The sequence below is a fragment of the Crocodylus siamensis genome, chromosome 1 (assembly GCF_052110815.1).
Source record: "Crocodylus siamensis isolate JL-2025a chromosome 1, ASM5211081v1, whole genome shotgun sequence".
NCBI lineage: Eukaryota > Metazoa > Chordata > Crocodylia > Crocodylidae > Crocodylus > Crocodylus siamensis.
The window spans coordinates 305,271,731-305,291,979 of NC_143395.1; the positions used below are offsets into that span (position 1 = coordinate 305,271,731).

General features: G+C 45.0%; 2 protein-coding genes across 6 annotated transcripts in view; one reads left to right on the plus strand and one right to left on the minus strand.

The window, feature by feature from the left end:
* Positions 1-16,790, minus strand: part of SLC9D1 (solute carrier family 9 member D1) — a 60,677-nt gene extending 43,887 nt beyond the window's left edge. Inside the window, exons 1-5 of one of the 3 annotated variants that reach the window (XM_090021780.1) lie at positions 16,667-16,790; positions 13,761-13,893; positions 7,585-8,125; positions 3,103-3,282; positions 40-231 (exon numbers count right to left, since the gene is read on the minus strand). In XM_090021780.1, coding sequence (XP_089877906.1) covers positions 40-231; positions 3,103-3,282; positions 7,585-8,106 — 894 coding nt within the window. In that variant the 5' untranslated portion in view covers positions 8,107-8,125; positions 13,761-13,893; positions 16,667-16,790. Of the gene's footprint in view, positions 1-39; positions 232-3,102; positions 3,283-7,584; positions 8,126-13,760; positions 13,894-16,325; positions 16,530-16,666 lie in introns of those variants that run through there. The other 2 variants (XM_090021789.1, XM_090021771.1) reach the window with 2 other exon arrangements.
* The window catches only part of DCUN1D2 (defective in cullin neddylation 1 domain containing 2), a 32,598-nt gene continuing 29,022 nt past the window's right edge, over positions 16,674-20,249 (plus strand). The window contains exons 1-2 of one of the 3 annotated variants that reach the window (XM_090021813.1): positions 16,674-16,934; positions 19,460-19,676. In XM_090021813.1, the coding sequence (XP_089877939.1) occupies positions 16,932-16,934; positions 19,460-19,676 (220 nt within the window). In that variant the 5' untranslated portion in view covers positions 16,674-16,931. The other 2 variants (XR_016438466.1, XM_090021802.1) reach the window with 2 other exon arrangements.

Here is a 20,249-nt window from a genome sequence, read left to right on the forward strand (position 1 = left end):
GGGAAAAAAAAGTAGGCAAGAGTTCCCACAGCAATTTACCTTTATGAAATGATGATCAGCACGAGGAATGGTTGAATCCCTGGGCTTGGTAAGTATATACTGATTGTTCTGGGAATCAATAAGCATACTAAGACCTAAATCGTCTTCCACTTCTCTTTTTGAAATATTTCTCTTGGAGTCTGCTTCATCTTCTTCCACCCTTAAAACTGCCTCAAAGTTAACACCTCTTACCTGACATGGAAAGAACAAAACAAAACAAAACCTCAACATTTCCTAGAAGTATAAATTTCATTGTTAAAAATATCTGTTTAGAAAGGAAGGATGAAGGAAATGAGAAATTAAAGTCGTTGGAAGATTTTCTCCAGAATTTACAAAAATAATTATAGTGATCGACCTTGAAGTAGTTTATCACAACTTATTTCATTAAATGGTAAGCTTGTTGCCAGAGTTGAGATTCCATCATTTGTAGTTGTTGAAACATTCCATTTCATTTTTTTTTTTTTTTTTTTTAATAAAGTTGAATTGTTTTCAGTTGAAACTCCTGGACTGGCTGCATGGTAACACCTTTTAAGTATCTTAAAGCACTTGTTATTTGATTTAACGCTATGCCACTCCAGGACAGGATTCTCTCTAATCTGCCTAAATTTGCTCCTATTCCATTAATTTGTAGCCACTCTCCACTGCTTTTCTGCCCAAGTTAAAGTCCTTCAGCATCCCAGGAGGCAGTGGGCCTTCCTGAGTCAGGGCAAGTGGGGATGCAGGGGCACAGTGCCTCCATCTAGCCCCAGGGAATGTCTGGCAGAGGGAGCACTACAGCCACAGAGTGCCTGGCACTGCAGAGGGTGGCTTCTGCCACTGCTGGGGCTGGTGCTGCCCCCAACAGGAGCAAAGAAAGCCAGCCCAAGTGGATGGCACTGCCTCCCTCCTGCCACTCCTCAGACCAGCTCTGCTCCTGGGAGCAGGGCCAGTTGGAGTGGTGGTAGCAGAGAAGGGGTGTCCCTACCCCACTTAGATCATCTGACTCTGCTCCCACTGGGAGAAGAGCCAGTCGGAGCAGTGGTGGGAAAGCAGTGCCCCCTCCCCTCACCCCCACTCAGACTGGCTCACCCTGCTCCCACTGGGAGCAGAGCTGGTCTGAGCAGCAGCAGGATGCACCACAGCTACCAGGCACTCCAGGGCTGCAGCATTTGCTCTGCTTGGTGGGAGCTGTGAGACTATGCCTCCCCTAGCTCCTAGTCCTGCCCCTGCTCACAAAGTCTTTAATGGCAAGTCACAGCTGTGCAGGTGAGGGGCAGTGAGAGCAGGTTTTTTGCCTTAATGTGCGACTGCTCCACTAAGCCAAACAACACAAAGTGAATTAACATTTGTGTGGCTTTCACCAAGAGGTGTAACAAGGTCCTAAATAACACTTCACGTAATTTGAAGATTGCTATCGAATCCCTCCTTAGTCTTCTCTTCCCTAGACTAAACAACCATAGCTCTTTCAGCTTTTCCTCACAAACCACAGGCTTCTAATCATTTCTGCATTCTCCATTAGACTCTTTCCAGTCCATCCACATCCTTCATGAAGTGTGGAACCCAAAAATGGACACAGTACTCCAAATGAGGCCTCACCAGTGCTGAACTAAGTGGAAGAAGAATCACTTCCCTTGATTTGAAAGTGACACTCCTTTTGAAAAAACCCAGGATGCTGCTGCTTTTTGGTTTTGTTTTGCCACAAGAGCACACCATTGGCTCCTATTCAGCTTAAATTCTACTGCAACTCCCAGGTCCTTCTCTGCTCTCATCTACGATAATAAAATGTAAAAAAGCCTGCCAAATGTTTTTTGCTATTCTGAAATAGGATCAAAAGAAAGGCCCTGAGCTGGCATTTCCTCGTTTTTTTTCCCCTAGCAGACACAGGGAAAACGGGTGAGAAGAAAAAACCCATAGAGACAAATGACCCAGTCTTCCTCTTGCCAGTTAGCAAGAATAGCAACAACCGGAAGCTAAATCTGGGTTTCTTCCACACCACCTGGGAGTGGCAGGGAAAAGCTGTTAAATTCCCAGCTTCAATACATACACAGAGGCTTACCTGGAGGATGCTTCCCATCATATGTAGAATGCCAACACAATATTGCAAGTAAACCAAGGGATTAAAAGCAATGAAATCAGAAGTGAATGAAAACAATACAACTAAATTGAAAGATCACAAACCTGTTTCATATTCTACCTTGTACACCATTTCTTTTCCCAGACCGTGAAAACAAATCTCAAGAATTCTTCTCCTCCCATCAGGCAGGCAAGATTCTTTGGGTAAATGTGATATCTTTTATTAGACCAACTAAATAGTTGGAAAAATTGCTCTTTACAAGCACAAACACCCTTCTCCAGGCATAGGGAGAGTCTGCTGGTATGTTCTCCTGGGTGGAATAGAAACCAACATGCAAAATGCAAGTCTGTGAAAAAGCAAATGTGTGGCAGGGAAGATCAGAGAGGACGGGAGAAAATAGCTGCAAGACAGGTCAGTGGAGGGAGAGGGGGGAAGAAGGGGGAATTTTGACTTGGTGATAGAACGTAGATGGTAAAATGTAGAGAGGTTAGTGGGGTCATCGGATGGCAAGCAGGTTCTAATGTGCCATAAATCCAAACAATAAATCTCCCATTATATTCTCAATAAGAGATTATCATCATCATCATCACCACCACCACCATCATCTAATAATAGAAATAAAACTTTAATCCTGTATCTTGCAAGCCTAGATATCAGCTTCCTGACCTTGAAAATTGTATATGTTGTGATGTGGAACAGGCATGTCAACAATAAAAACAATACACCAGCAATTGTATGAGTTTCAGTTAAGAAACAAACATACTGCTGAGAAGAAAAACTACCAGCTTCAGGGCAAACAGTAAAAAAAATTCACAAGTCTCTATCTATGAGAGGTGCAGGATAAAACGTACGTAATAACATTTGAATATTTAAGGGGAAAAAAGCTCACCAAGTTGTGACCAAAATTTAATAAATTTGGCACCACAACAGCATCAATTCAATACTTAGTTCAGACTAAAAGTGAGTGTACATAAATCAGATGCCAAAACAGTTTCTAGACTATCACTTACAGATTTGTTGTCATCAAAGGCATGTTCTTCAATTTCCTCTTCCAGTCTATCAGCTGCCTTCCTGACATCTTCAAGAATTTCATCAAGCATGGACAGGCTTTTATTCTGGTGCTGCATATTCTTGATGGCTTCAACCTGATGTTTTTCTGCTGCTAGAAGCTCAACATATTCCATTTCTTCCTATTGGATTTTACAGCAAATAAAAATGAGGTGCTCTTTTGCTCTTTGAACAGGATGATCTTGCCTGAAGTTTATATTCATTGCTTTTGAAACAAATCATTTTTATGAATATTAGAACTGCCCAGCTGATACAGCAGTTCTTCTGGAATATTGTTTTTTTTAATTGTCAGTTTATATTATTTGAAAAGACTTATCTGCCATTTATTACAGGTGGGAAACTCTGTTTTATTACAGTTTAGAAGCAATTGGAAGGCTCCAGATGAGGGAGTATTAGAAAAGGGCCATCTCAAGGTGCTTTCAAGGAAATATCAATTGCAGGGCCAATATACACTTAGAAGTATGGCTTTGATAGTCAGATCAAGCAGAACAATGGAAAATACACCAAATCTTAAGAAGTTTTATTAAACCTTGTATAAAAGTAAAACAGAACCCCCTGCTGAATGAAATGTCAATTACAGATCACAGAATGATGCATTTCAATCTTTTGGAGATGTATTAATTTAGGAACAATATTTAAGAACTTGGAAACTAGAAAACCATGTCAAGATTCTCCTTTTTTTCCAAATTCACAGCATTACTGACAGCTGCTATTTGGACCTTCATGGAGCTAACATCAAGGTCAAAGGGAAAAACAGCATTGCACGAGTAATTCCTGCATTCATAGATGGGCTCACTCTCTTCTTGAAGTGAGCAAATCCATTTTATTTAGTCAGGAGGAACAGATTAAGTCTCCCTTGATGTTAATGCTGGGACAACAATCTGTTTAAAGTCAAACCTGTTACTTCAGTCTGCCCTTTCAAACCACCTCCTGGTTAAAATCAAGCCTTATTAACACATTCAAGAATCGTCAGAAACCAATCATATTATCATAGTAATACCCTTGTCAGGTGAATCACTGTTGGCATTACTGGAGTAAGTGGAGGATTGGGGGGAGGAAGGGGAAGGTGGAATAAAAACTAATAGACAAGGTTTTATCTGTTGGCAAGGCCAAATGCTGGCCTTTATTTCTTCATCTCTGGTTCCTGGTAACGACCATTTGTGTTTTCATAAATTTTCCTAAAGACTGCCTACTACTTATTCTTCTCTAGCTCTGTTAAAAAGTCCCATTTATGAGGGAAAAGCCAACTTCATCCACAAGCTCTAGCCTAATCCACAGATACCTACCTTCTTTGGATGGCAGTAGCCTAGAACATAGGATGCATTTAGCATTCACGTTTCCTTCCATTAAAAAGAGAAGAAATCATTTTGTCACCTCAGTCAGAACAGTTAGTTGTAACTATCTCTGTTTACTTGATGGAAACAGCTTCCACTGTATCCGAGATGTTTCTCCCCCTTTCCATCCACTCCATAACTTTGTAAGCAAACATCCTAGTGCTGCACTGGAGCAAGGGGAGTCACATAAGGAATGGCTAAAAAGAAGAAACATTTTCATATCTCTTACTGTGTGCAAGGTGAAAGTGTGCACTATAGTATACCCACTATACTGTGCCTCACAATGGTATGGAATGAGATGCCTTTTTAAAAATTACATTAAAATAAAAGCTCTTGACAAATTTAATCCACTGGCTAATACATCAAGAATTGGGACCTATTCTCTTGCATGTCTACCAACAAGATTCAGAGCAAAGTCCTATAGAGAACACCATCTTGTTTCAGCTGCCCTGTGCTGTTAAGAAAAGAAACAGCGGCATATTTCTACTGGGATGCATCCCCAGACCCCGTTTATTGTTTTTCATATCACCATCTGGTTAGTAGGTGCCCAGTAAACCTGAAGCTCCCAGAAGGTAAGTTGAAGTTTCTGTCACTTCTCTTCCTAAACAGCAGTGGAAAACAAAAGTAGTCTCTACCACTTTACTCCTCTTTTAGCCTGCCTTCTTTGGCTGTCCTTCAAAAAAATTCTGACTTTTTTCAAGCAAGATATGAAATTTGCCCAGCACTCAGCTAGTAAATACTTCCGTTCACTCAGAATAAGGAAATGAAGGAAACATTACTATAATCCTTGGAAATCAGCACCTAATCACCCAGTAGGAAATTGAAAAGGAACATCTTGCAGATACAAAGTTTAGAACACCACAAGAAACTAAAACAAAACTGGAAGTAATGCAGTCATGACAATGTGAAAGCAAGCGATATTAAGTCTACCAAGTAAGCTTTCTCCCCCCCACCCCCTGCTCCCCCAAGTGTTATACCTTACTGACTTTCCTATAATAAAGAATGAATTTGGGAGAAAAGACACTATTTAACCAACCACACGCCTGCTAAGATAAACAGTCAGGTAAAAGGAAAAATATCTTTTTTGTCCTAAATAACATGTTGACCTAGCTCACAAGAGAATCTATACTCTCCCTTCCTCCAGAATCTAAACTTCCATTTAAAAAGAACTTCCGTCCCAACATAAACATAACCTTTCAAATGTGTGGCAAGTGTGACCTAACGAAGTCGCCTTCTCAAGAAAGCAGACAGATTGCTCCAATATTCCTTTTGTGATGGTTTCTTTGTCAAGAAGCTGAAGAGTGAAATGAAAGAGAGGAAAGCAATGGACATAATATGCCCTGACTTTAGCAAGGCTTTTAATACCATCTCCCACAGCATTCTTGCAAACAAGCTGAGGAAGCATGGGTTGGATGAATGGACTGTAAGATGGACAGAAAACTGTCTGGATTGTCCAGCTCAACAGGTAGTAATCAATGGCTCAATACCTAGCAGGCACCTGGTACCAAGTGGTGTGCCCCAGGGGTCAGTCCTGGGGCCAGTTTTGTTCAATACCTTTATTAACAATCGGGAAGAAGGGAATGGAGTGCACACTCAGCAAGTCTGCAGATGACACCAAGCAGGGGGGTGCAGTAGATACACTGGAGGGTAGGGCTAGGATTCAGAGTGACCTAGACAAATTGGAGGATTTGGCCAAAAGAAATCTCATGAGGTTCAACAAGGACAAGTGCAAAGTCCTGCACGTGGAACGAAAGAATCCCATGCACCACTACAGCCTGGGGACTAACTGGCTAAGAAGCAGCTCTGCAGAAAAGGACCTGGGGTTTACAATAGACAATAAGATAGATGTGGGTCAGCAGTGTGCCCTGGTTGCCAAGATGGCTAGCAGCATACTGGGCTGCATTAGTAGAAGCGTTGCCAGTAGAATGAGGGAAGTCATTATTCCCCTCTAGCTGTGGCCTCACCGGTGCAGAATAGAGTACTGTGTCCAGTTTGGGCCCTTCCCCCCACTATAGAAAGGACAAGTTGAAGAGAATTCAGCAGAAAGCAACGAAAATGGTTTGGGGGCTGGGGGACATGACTTTTGAGGAGAGGCTGGGGGAACTGGGTTTATTTAGTTTGGAGAAGAGAAGACTAAGAGGAGATTTGAGAGCAGCCTTTAACTCCCTGAAGGGTGGTTCCAAAGAGTATGGAACTAGACTGTTCTCAGTACTGACAGAAGACAGAACAAGAAACAATGGGCTCAATGCAACAAGGGAGATTTAGATTGGATATTAGGAAAAACTCTGTCACTAGGATGGTGATGAAGCACTGGAACAGGTTACCTAGAGAGGTGGTAGAATCTCCATCCTTGGAGGTTTTTAAGACCCATCTTGATGAAGCCCTGGCTGGAATAATCTAGTTGGGGATGGTCCTGCTTTGAGCAGGGGTTTGAACTATATGACCCCCTGAATGAGGTCCCTTCCAACCCTAATTTTCTATGATTCTGGAGAGCTTCACTACTATTTAGAACTTTGCAGGCATGTATTGAAATAACCAAAAATCTTGTCAGCTTTATGATTGCCAGAGCTTCAGAAAGTGATAAGCCACAGAAGCCAGTTTCTGCCTGCCCACAAAATACTGGCAGCAAGGATGTTGGGAGGTTGGTTAGAAACTTGTTGTCAACTACACTCTACCCAACTTTTCACAAGCCCACCATAACAACAATGATCTGGTGGGAGACTTGTGGCTCACCAGAGAAGACCCCAACTCTGAATTTTTTTGACACTATGGACACCTCTTTTGAAATTTCTGGGTTTACCTTGCAAATCATGTTTGCATACCTAAAAGTGCTAACACTGTGTGGCACTCCTGGCACCATTGAAAGGATCGGAAGCCATGGTGCCATGGTACCCCCTGAGTGAGAATCAACTGATCTAAAGAAAACAAATTTATTCTAGCTTCATTCAAAATTCCATCTTTAATAGAAGTGTCGTGTACTTGCTGTAGCTCCACATTTTTAATGCATTTAAAAAAGTAGTATTATAAAACTGGAAAAACTGCTAAGAATTTTCCCATATTATCCTCCATAGAAAATTTTATATCACTAACCTTAATTGCAGCTTCCCTCAAGGCCTCCAGTCGCTGTCTACTACTATCTTTCATATTTACAACATCTTTGTAATCACCTTGAAGAGCTCTTTGCAGTCCGTGGATTGCTTGAAAGACAGAGTTTTCACTTTCATTTAGTTCCTTTTGGAAAATTTCAAATGTATGTACTTGAAATAATTTCTCTTCATCTGATAGCCTCAAATCTTTCTCCACTGCTTTTATTGCATTTTTTAGTTTATTAAGGACCACATTTTTCTGGCGAAGGAGCCCAGACAATTTTCTGCAGTTTTCTGAGACCCACTGTCTTCTCTGAGTGACAGCAGCTCCTTTCCCACGATGCAGCTTTATTGCATGCTTTACTACATCATCATGTTCCGCAGTGTTCGCTAATTGACAACAAAGCAATGAAATCAACGTCCATAAGGAAATAAATACGACTGCCTTCATTGTCCACTTTTTATTACGGTTCGGAGAAACATAACTTGGAATGGTCCAAAGCCTTCTGCTACAGGCTCTCTGCATCTCAGATACACATGTTATGCTGAAAGGTAATACAAAAAATCAGCAGTCAGACAAAGTTTAATAACAGAACCCTGGATCCACAGTGGAAAAAAAAAACCTCAGAGACAACACATTCAAGACAATGAACTTTGTTCTTTAATAAAAGTAATGTGTTCTCCTTAGACCAACAAATAGTTAAAACCAAGTCTCCCTGGGTTAGTAACATATTTTTGTTTTCTTGCTCTTCAAAACACATTATTCCACTTTAAATCCATTAAAGCTGGAAAGTTTAGCAGTTCCAGACACAGTAGTCAGTTATGAGATATAGAAGTCTCAAAACCAAAGCAACAACACCCCACTATTATTCAGTTAAATTGTTAGGATAAGGTTGTACTTAATTAAAAACATAAAAACGAATTCCTCTTCCAGATAGATGGTTTTTAAACTTCTATTACAAAGGTTTAGTTTTATGTAGTTTAGATTATAGTTTGTATGTATGGGACAGTTTGGATAGGGATGATCCTGCATTAGGCAGGGGCTTGGACTAGATGTCCTCTGGAGGTCTCTTCCAGCCCTACTTCTCTATGACTGTGATAACTAAAAAGTCTATGTGAATTATTATCAAGGGTCTCAAAGCATGTTAAGTACAGTATAAAGATTTTTTTTTTAATTATTGCCTCAAAGAGGTTACAGCATACAGAACACATAGCAATGAAACTGCCTTGATGTTTAGTCACTGACCATGAGCTTTCAGAAGCTATGCAGTGGTCTCCAACCATAAACCACACTATGTAGAATGTGTTTAAAAAATTATTCTGAGGGGAACATTAAAATAAATCAGTATCACTCAGAAGTCAGTTTGCTAGTAACTATTTTTAATTCTTTATAAAAAAGACCTTTCAAGACTGTTCTTCAATTTAAAGAAACAACAAGTATTTGTTTTTGAAACTGTCTACTATACATTCTCAAACCACGGTAAACTCTGCGCAAACTCCATTGATTTAGAAATTTTATACAAATGTAATATCCAACAAAGTGAAATTAAGTTACCTGTAAAAATGTGCTTGCCATCTAAACTTACTATTTTTAATTGCAGAATATCAATAATTAAATTTCAGCTAATTTTCAACATAATAAATAAATATTTGTTTCCTCTTCAACTGCAATTTTGAACTTTGGTCAAATTAATTATAAGCAACGGTGACCATAAATGGAATACAATAATGATTGCCTGGAACCAGCTTACCTAGAAGATACTGTCTGCCCTGTAGTACACTATCAGTTGCAAAGCAGGGGTCAGCAACTAACAACCAGTGTGCTGGATCCTGCCCAAAAAAGTCTGATCTGGCATGGGGGATCAGTGGCCTCAAATGTCTGATCTGGCAGGGGAGCTGCACCATGTCACCTATCCTCTCCATTACAGAGACTGCTGCTCCATCATGTCCACACTGATCCTCGATGGACAGAGGTTAGAAACCAGTGAAGAGGGTAAGTGCAGGCAGCTGGCCGCTCCAGGTTGTAGCCTTCAACAAGGCCTGGGTTGTAACCCACAGTCTATGCTGGCAAAAGGCTGCTGACTCCTGAATTAGAGATTGCAATGTCCTTGATACATTAGAGGGAAATAGTTGCCCAATGCTACATTACGCCATGTTGTTAGAATTCACATATGTCTGTTTCAGGAAGGCTTAGATAAGCTCAGGGGTGGGTAAAATATGGCCCGTGGCCAAATCCGACCCACCAACTGATTTAATCTGGCCCGCAGATGGAAAACGGCACCCTGGGCAAACCGCACTCCCACCTTTGCTGGTGGGTGTGGTGGGCAGCAGCTCCAGCTGGCACCCCAGTGGACACTGGGCAGAAGCAGCCCTGCCCACCCACTACCACCCAACGCTAGCAGAGGCCGGAACCAGAGCTGCTGCCCACCAGCAGAAGCAGGAGTCCGAGCATACCTCACCCAGGATCTGCCACATTGTGTTGGGTGCATAGGGCTGCTTCCACCCAGTGTCCCCTGTGGCACCTAGGAAATTCACTCTAGCCCCACAAGGCCTGGCTGAGTCACACTCAGGCCCCAGTCTCTATTGGCAGGAGGCGCCCCAGGCCTGCAGAGCTGGACTGCATCTCCCAGGCACTGTGGGATGCTGGGCAGAAGTAACCCTGCCCATCTGGCACCATGACAGGCCCTATTCAAGCCATGCTCAGACCATGATGGCTCCAGCTTCAGCCACAGCAACCCTGGGTAGGCAGGTGGGGCTGCTTGTACCCAGCAGCTGCCAGCACCTGAGTGTGGCTCATCCAGCTCCTGCACATGGGGGATGAAGCCTGGCCACAAGCCTTTATGCTGTCCTGCCCTGCCCTGCCCCCATTGCTCCTGGGAACTGCAGGGTGGAATGCACATACCAGGAACCCTGATGACGGTATGGGCTGAGCTGCAGGTGCTGGCTTGCAGTGAAGCATGGGGGAAGGGCCTGCCCCGCTCGGCAGAGCTGCCCCAGCCTCCCCGGGGCGGCAGGGCTTGGCAGGGGGAAATGTGCAGTTCCTGGTGCCAGGCCATGTGTGCAGCCCTCAACAGCTCACCAAAACTCATTAAAGTAACCCTACAGCCCAAATAACTGCCCACCTCTGGACTAGCTACCTTCAAGGAATATCCCAGGGCTTTTTCCGCCCCCCAAGTTCAAATGAAACAAGTGACGTAGAATACTATGAGCAGGGATCTGGGTTTTCCATTTCCCACAGAGAAACCCAGATGTCCCCCTTTAAAGGAAAAAGACCCAGAAGTTCCAATTTCAAGTGGGAAACCACAAGCTTCCCCTTGCAGGCTGGCAGAGTTCTAGCCTGCAAGGAGCTGCTTGGGTCTGTGGGGAGGGAGATCAAAGGCAGTGGGTGCAATGTGCACACACACACCTAGCAATAGTCAGGCAGGGTAGTGGGAGCTCCTCCCTGCAGATAACTCTGGGGGATGTGCGAGACATAAGCAATGTGTGGGGGGGCACAGTAGAGGGCACAACTTACTACTGATGCATATCAAGCAAGACCCAGGATGTCATCCTCCCATCTTACTTGGCCTTGGTGAGGCTACAGCTGGAGTACTGCACCCAGTTCTGGGCTCCACAACTTAGGAATAAGCTTGAAAGAGTCCAAAGGAGAGTCACATGCATGATCAGAGGGCAAGAGAACAGGCCTTATGAAGAGAGGCTGTGAGCTATAGGACTTTTCAGCCTGGAGAAGCACCTACTCTGGACTCTTTCAAGAAACATTTGGACATTTATGTTGCTGCAATCCTTTGACCCTAGCTGCATTCCTACCCCTTGGGCAGGGGGTTGGACCCAATGATCTTATGAGGTCTCTTCCAGCCCTAACGTCTAGGAAATCTATGAAACTCTGTGCTGCCATGGCCACCCCTTTGCTGTAGGGCATTGGGTCCAGCTGGGCTGCACCCCTGGGCCCCTAGATTGAGGCATCGGCAACAATTCAGTGAAGGAGGGAGGGAGTGTGCACTGTGCCCCTGCCTGCCAGACCAGGCACCCTCAGGGCAGGGTTGGCAGTGGGGGCTGTGCCTGGGGGTTATGCCTAGCCAGGGTGGCAGTGGCAGCATCAAGTCTAGCAATCTGGCGAGACTGCAGCCCTGTGCACCACAGGAATCTGAGGGAGCATATCTCCCTCCATGGTCCCCTAACATGCAGCTAACAGGCATGCCCAGATCACCCCTGTATCATCAGGGGGCCTCCCTAATAGTGCAGGGTCAGTTTGGGCTCACCAGGGCTTGGCCCCTGGTGGCCTAGAATGGCCCCATACCATTGGGTGCCCCCCAATAGCACAGGGGCAATCCAGGCACACGGGAGCTTGGCACATGGCCCCAATGGCATGGGGCTGGTACAGGCCATCAGCGGCCAAGCTCTGGTAAGTCTGAAGCAGCCTGGCACCATCAAGGCAGGGACCAAGCTCCAGAAAGACCCCACTCCACACTGACACCCCCTGCCCCCAACACTGGGAAGCTGGAGGCTCCCTCCAGCAACGCTGGGGGCAGCAGGGGTTTGGGGTTGGGAATGAGAAGTATCCCTGGCTCTTTGCAGCCTCCTCTGCCCCTTCCTAAGCCACACTGAAGGTGCTGTGACACCCCCTTTCTCTCCCCACCTCAGTACTCTGGGCAGTTGCCCTGGCTGCCCACCCCCAAGGCCAGCTCTGCTGGCAGGGATGGAGGTGGTAGCGCAGAGAAGTATGGGTCATGATGGCAGGGCTAGAGGGGGCTGTGGTTTGGGAGTGAGAGGCACTGGCCTATCAGGGCTGCTCAGCAGCACAAAACAAGGGGGGCAAGCAGGGGACTAGCCACAGATAGACCCATGTCCTGGTGAGTGAAGAGGACAGGGGGAACTCTGATTTTCCAGGATAAAAAAAAAATAACAAAATCAAACAAACACAAAATATATAGGTATTTAATCATTATAATAAAATAAATTTTAAGGTACTGGTAGGCTGCTTTAACCTGCTTTAAAACTAAATGTATCAATAAAACATTGTGCTCAACTGATATATACATATATAGTGGCGTTTCATTTTAATTGTGGAAAAAGGTGGATTTGGGAGTTTTTAATCAGAGAATTTTTAATTTTTAAACAAATGAAAGCAGGATCCCTGATCTTGAGATAATTTCAGTGGAGTCTATACATTGGCTTATGTCTGGTCACCACTTACAGGACTTGTTACTCTCTTCCTTCATCAATATCCAAGGTGTTAATATTTGAACACAAGCTTGCTTGGAGATAGGAAAACTTCTGTCCTACTTAGGTCTTCCCTTCTCTGGAGAAAAACCCCACCCATTAAACTATTCCTCATCGGTCATGTTTTCTAAACATGTGTTCAATCTTGTTACTGTCATCTGGGGGCTCTCCAGTTTGACTGTCTTTCTTAAAATCCAATGCCAAAGCAATGCCACCCTCACCCATACCAACTAGAACAGATAACTACCTCCCACGCATAATTCCTTTCACTGTGGGCTGTGCTGAAATTGGCTTCCCCTAAAATCAGAATATTGGTGATTCACTGAAACTCAAAATTATGATTCACCATTATTTAGTGATTCTTTGTAAGACACAGAAGCTTTTCTGCTGACATTAGATTTGTGCATTTGATTTTTCTTTCCTAAACTTGGCACTTTGCATTTACGTTTATATAATTTCATATAGGTGCACTGATAACGATTTTTTGGCTGATACCAATGGTTGATTATTAACCAGAAATAATCAGCCAATACTGATCCGATAGCAAATATGCAGCCTGGCAGCTTGGAGAGCAGCGTCTGGCTGGTAAGCGGGATGGGAGGGGCATGGGGGTGGGGGAGCCGATGAAGGCCTTCACAGAAAGGGAAGGAGTGGGGCTGGGGCAGGTGCTGCCCAGCCAAGATAGAAGACGGAGCCGCAGGTGGCTCATTGGGGTGGGTCAGGGAGGGGCAGCAGCTCCCACTGCTGCACGCATCCCTGGGGGAAGGTGAATTTAATGTGATCCACAATTGTTAAAAAAGTATTTTTATTCCAGTCCTCAAATCATTAATGAAAATACCAGACAGAACTGAAGCCACAAAAGCCCCCTGTAAGATCTTACTTGAGATGCCCTCCCAGTTTGACAGCAAACAATTGATAAGTAGTTTTTGAGAGCAATTTTTCCACCAATTTTGTACTCACCTGATTATGATTACATCTAGACATCTTTATCTTTAGCTTGTTCATGAAGATGTCACTTGGGATAGTGCCAAAAACCTTAATAAAGTTAAGAAAATTCTCATCTACTGCTCTTTTATCCATTAAGCCAGTTACCCTGTGAATGAAGAAAATGAGATTGGTTTGACAAGATGGTCTTGACATTCTGGTAACAGTTTCTTCTTTTCATTCATCTTTGAGGTACTTGCAAGTTAACTGCTTACAAATTTGTTCCAGTACCTTTCCAGAGATCAAAGCTAAGCTTGCTGGTTCTTTCAACAAGAAGGGAAAATGTGCATTTTGCTTGCCCCTCTCCAATCCTTTGGGATCTTGCTGCCCTCCCCCCACAAATTCTCAAAGATAATCACTGATGGTTCAGAGATTACTTTAGCTAGCTCAAGATGACTAAAAGCATCCTACAGTGCATAAAGAACACAACTATCTTACCTAAATATTCCTAAACCTGTTCTTAAAAAGTTCTGGCAAGACCTCCCAGCATCCTGTTAAAATTTCATTTAATTAAGAATTTAATTAAGAATCCAAAAAGTGCCTTTTTCAGTGATGGACCTAGCTTCAGCCTTCTTTGTATTCCCTGTTGTCACTAGTTCACCCATTCCATAATAGATCCCTAACTCTTCTTTGTTTTCCTCTTCTGGTTGCCTTTTATGCCTTGCTAATTTTAACCTGTTTTGCCCCTTAGCCTTTCTGAGCACCTCCAGACAAGCACACACATGCAGTCTGCAGTACCTCAAAGCTGTTTGAGGCACTGCAAACCATATGCAGCAGAAGTGGACCCATTCACCATACTGCTAATTTGCAGTGCACCGCCAAAATTTGACACCAGGGGGGTCTTGGTGTCAAAAAAGCCACAGGAAAAAAAAAAGCATAGTCACACATGCAACAGCAGCATGCACCACCAGAAATGGAGCCTGGCTGCCCCAGGCAGCTGGATCAGCACCACTGCTGCACTGGGAGGTCCCCAGTAAGACTGCTGGGACCCCTGGCCCACCTGAGACAATTTGTAACACACTAGAGCACACATGCAGGACACACCCTGGAGCAAAAGACAGCAGCACAAATATGTGCCACTGCTATTTATGCTGTGGGAAACACATTCCCCTGCATGTGTGCACATTTGAACGCACCCTCTGATTTTACCCTTATATGATTTAGGTTCACCCTGAGGCAAGAGCCCTTCTTTCAATCTCTTGTAGGAGCCCACTCTGATCCTCAGGTCACTGAAAAACCTCCTTGAGCAGGTAGAAAAGGCTCAAACTACTACGCTGCCTACCCTTCTGCTGGATAGCAGGCAGTTGTGCAGTTAACAATGTCTCTCTCAGACCCCTGCCACATGTTACATATATCATTCAATTAACTTGTGAACTGTGCCATACATTTAGGCCTGGGCTAACTAACAGTAGCCATAAGCATGGAGTAATTATCACAGACTGACCCAGTGAACCATAGTACGACATCTAGACTGGTCTCACATGCAAAGTATCATCACATGATCAAAATGACTACCCAGTTATAACAACCAGCTGTAGGCCTCTGCAACACTGTATATATATCAGCATCTCATTGGCAAGTGCCAGGCCACACCTGCAACGTAATTATCACCTGATAAAAAAGAACAATCCAGAGATAAAAAGCTATAAACCTAGGGTTTGGAAATGTCTGACAACTCCGGAGTTGGTCTCTAATCCATCCTGAAATATGAGCATTCGGTGGGGACCCTCAGCCATGAACACCCCAGCTCTTCTGCACTCCCTCTTCTCTCAGGGCCTTGCTGTTACACAATCATTTTGGGCGGCTACTGCACCTCTTAACTGCTGGATTGTCCGCACATTAACAACGTAAAACGGTTTTAAGCACTCGTTATGCGGCTAAATGTGACGCCACTTGAGTGCAGGATCATTTCCGATCTGCCAGACCCAGCTCCCCTTCCATTAAGGTGCTGAAACCCTCCAGGATCCCAGGCTCTCTCACTCACCCACCCACAGAGCAGAGACAGAAGCCTGTGCTGGCCCCCAGCTCCCTCAATCACAAGTTTCATCAATCAGTTTGCCCTAAACCAATGAAGCCTGATCTGACCTCCAATCAGGTTGATCTCTGACCGGTTCTGGCCGCTTTGAAAGAGGTTTACTGCACTGAACTTCTGCTCCGTTACAGGTGTAAGCTAGTTCCCAATTGCTTAAACTGGTTTGTGTGCAACTTCTGCCCCTGGCCCGTGGTGAGTCACAGCGACAGCTCCTAGTCCTGCCCCCAGCTCACCAGGCCTCTAGTGGCAAGTGGGGGTGGGCAGAGGAGGTTTCCAGGGTGCGAATTTCAAACTTCAAGGTGGCGCTGATGCCCATCAACATTCTCGGGAGCCACAAGACCCTCAGACCCTCCATCCCCCAGCATCGCTCTGCTCAGGTAATACCCCCGAGCCAAGGCCAGCTGCCCGCCTCCTCTACCGCCTCCCCCCGGCCCCGCCCCGAGGGGCCACGGGCTGTGTGTAGGCCCCCTCCTCACTCCCCCAGCAAGGAGCCCCGCGTCTGCTCCTACCGCGGCGGCGGATCCCGGGCACGGCCCGCGTCTCTAGCTACCGCATCCGCCCACACCTGCAGCGGGAGGAGCCGAGGAGGAGGGTGTGGAGGGGACGAGGCAGGGCGGGCGCTGCCACGTCATCGGCAACAAGCGTCCCAACTGCCGCGGCCGGGGGGAGGGGGAACGGGGACCGGAGGGATCCACAGCCACGCCCTCACCGAGGGCCGGCGCGGCCCCTTTAAGCGCAAGGCAGCCCGGGCTTGGTAGGGCTCAGCTTTGCTGAGGGACGCGGTGCACCACGGGAGTTGGAGTCGCCTGCTCTTCCCACCCATCCCGTGCATCACGGGAGCCATAGTCACCGGTTCATCCGTGGCGGCGCGGTGCACCACGGGAGTGGTAGTCCGCGCCGCGCTGGGCTCGCGCACCGCCTGCAGCGTTCCGCCAGTCCCGCGCAGGCGGAGGGGGGGCTTCTCCCGCGCGGCCCCCGTGTCCTCCTTCCCCCCCCCCCCCCCCTCCGCGCCTGGCGCTTGCTCGCGACCGGTGATAGGCGGCTGGGCCGCGCCTGCGCGGAAGGCGGCGGCGGCGGCGCTAGGCAGTGAAGTTGAGCAAAGCACCGGTGATAAAATGGTAGGTGGGAAAAGCCTGGCTTGGCCTGGCCTGGCCTGGGCCGGCCCGGCCCAGCCACCCACTCCCGCCCGGCCACCAGGGGAGGCCGTGCGTGGGTCCAGCAGCGGCGTCACTGCCTCCCGCGCTCCCCGCGGGGGGGTCGGAGCGGGGAAGGTCACCGGGGGCAGGGGCCGGGCCGCGGGAGTAGGGGGCGGGGCTGGTATTTTGGGCGCTGACGCCCCGCGGCCCTTTCCCTTTTTCGGGCAGGCAGGAGCCGGGTCCCCGTGGGGGAGGGGCCCCCGAGGGGGGCGACGGTTGTGTCGGTTTGTGACGTTCCAGGGCCCCCCGTGACCCGCGCGGGGGAGGGGGCGGGGCGTTCCCCCTTCCTCTCCCCCCCCTGTCTCTGGGGTCCCTGAGCACTGCTTGGATGAGCCTCTGCTGGTCCCAGTTCCTGGCCTCAAGGCATTGCCTGGTGGTTGCAGTGCCTGTGTTTGCCTCTGGTTGAAGCCCAAGGGTGCAGGAAAACCCACCTGCTCCTCAGGGGCCCAGGAGGTGGGGGGGGGGGTGACATGTAGGCATCTCTTTCCAAGAGGCATCAAAGCTGGTGTAAGAGGTGATTGATATCTTTTATTAGACCAATGAGATCTTTGCAAACAAATTATTTTATTTCTCTGCAAGCTTTTGAGCACACTCCCCCTTCATTAGGCAGAGAGCAGAGATTGTCAAAGTTAGGTGGGAATGAAAATTCACATTACACAGGAGAACTTAAAGGTGTGGCAAAGTCTCCTGTTTGGTGTAGTTCATTCTGTCCGGGTTAGAACTTGCCCCCCTGCCTGCGCTGGGCTGTCATGGTGCCCCCCGCCCCCTGTTGCACCCCAAGAAAAGGTACAGAGACAGGTGAGCATCAGCCAGGAACAGGATGGAATAAGCCCAGCGCAGGTGAGGTGCAGTTGGTGGGTTTGCGCATGTGAAGAGCTGATTTTTCGTCCTCGCGCCGCGTCACCTACTGTTAATTGGGATCTCGCATGAGCTGTGCAGGATTTGAGTTGGGAGCTCAGATATTTCCATTTCCCTGAGTGGGTCTTGACATAAGTCATTTTTTGAACTGGAATAGGAAAGGTCCTTTCAAAATGCCTTTGTAAACTCTATTATAGGGTTTTTTTATTTTTTTTTTCCCCATCACTGCAATTAAAGTTGTTTCCAGTTTTGTTTTCGTCACTTTTTTCAATCGTCGGAACTACATTTCAAAGAAAAGAGCTATATGTGCATGTTGGGTGTGTGATGCAGGTCTCTTTTATGGCCAACTGCAATAACCTTCTAATAGGGTTACTGTGATTAGTGTTTAAAGAGATAATCAGTAAATAGTAACTATGTATGTACAGTCAGACTGTAGTGTAATATTGAAAACTGCATAAGTGATAGCTTTTTCTAATGCTGTGAGATTAGAAAGTCTTTGCTTAATGTTATACTTGCTTGTTGATTTAAGATTTAGTCATGTCCCCACAAGATAACTTGTAAAACCTATCAGTTAACAAAAGCAAGAAATATTAAAGAGAAGAAAGGAGCAAAAAGAAAAAAAGTATTGCAGAGAGCAGTTGTAAAAACTCTTTCATACCATGTTTTGTCATCTTTAACTCCACTTTCCTGTTCTCCAACAGTACACTCTGGGTCATTGTAGATCATTGGCTTACTGCAGTTAATAAAAACACTTATTGGTTTCTGTAAATCCTTGTTTTTTGATTATTGCACAGCAGTTAATACATTATGAGAATAGACGAGATACTGGTATTAGTTCTTGTACATCTAACCAAAAGCTTTTTCTAGTTTCATAAATTAGAGCAAATATCTGACTTCATTGTTTTAGGAGTTGTGTTTTCTTTTAAATTAACTTGGGAGCAACAATTGTTTCTGACATTCAGATGTGAAATGTGCAACTTTGTTTTAAATGGTCAATTGTAAAATATTGTATTGTTCATTAGTACTGGAAAAAAATAGGAAAACTCTTAAGATTATTCAGAGTAAACACTCAGTTTTTTACAAGGCCTTTACAGACACAATCTCAAATTTGAAAGAGTCATGTTTATGAAAATTTTTGTTATCATGAACTTATTAATCATAAACTTACTTTCAGCATGTTAGCATACTGGTCAAAGTCATAGTGGGGTTTGGGGTTTTTTGTGGGGGTGAGGAGGTTAGAGTTTTTAACCAAAGAAGTTTTAAACCTTACAGGAAATGGAACATATAGAGGTCAGACACTTTTTAAAAAATGTTTCTGTGTGTACAAGTAAAACAGTGATCGGAATTTATTATTGCCAAAATATTTGCTGCTGACAGTGTGCATAGAAATGCTGGCATTTCAGTTTTCAGAAGAAAATGCTGTCTTTAACTGCAGAAGAACAAGGCTTTGTCTTTCTGTAATTCTGAAGTGGGAGATATCACTCACCAAGAAATCTAAGCCCCTTTTAAGATAGGCATTGATAGTAGAGTGCTGAAACAAACTTCTGGATTAGCTTCATTGGCTTTCCTGCTTCTTTTGCATCCCAAAGCATAAGCTTAAATCGTCTCAGAAGGACAAGGTCCGCCAGTTTATGGCATTTACCCAGGCTGGTGAAAGGACTGCTATATACTGCTTAATGCAGAATGAGTGGAAACTAGAAGTGGCAACAGACAACTACTTCCAGAACCCAGACTTGTACTACAAAGAATCCATGAAAAATTCAGTAGACAGAAAGAAATTAGAACAATTGTATAACAGATACAAAGGTAAGGATCAGTTTTATAACTCATTTAATATACATTTATGCCTTTACTTTTTGCCACTGGTAACATTTTGAGATAAAAGGTTGCTAACATAATGACCAACTGTTGTTACTTTCTCTGTGTGTTGCTGCACTTGAGAGGTTTGCTTCAATGTAAGGCTGTCTGTCTACTATTGCATGGCTCAGTGTTCATCCCAGACTTCGGACTGTTTTGCTTGTAAAGTATAAAAACACCTTGACAATGGGAAATATAATGCAAGAACTGAGCTAAATGAAACTAAATCCAGTTACTTAAAAGAGGGGACTCTGTATCTGTAAAGGATGTTATACAGTATGTATGACCTACTGTCCTTAAACTATGTTAAGGAATTTTTGTATGTCATATGTTATGTGGTAACATTATGATTATAATTCCTGTATGAAACATTTTTTCAGAATTAAATTTAGATTAAAGATGGTGGTAGTATTGTTATTTATACTACAAAAACATTTTCAGATGTAGGTAAGGTTCTGACAAATGCGTTAAGGAAATGTGATTAAGGTTGAAACTCCATCCATAATTTACTCTTTGTGTTTT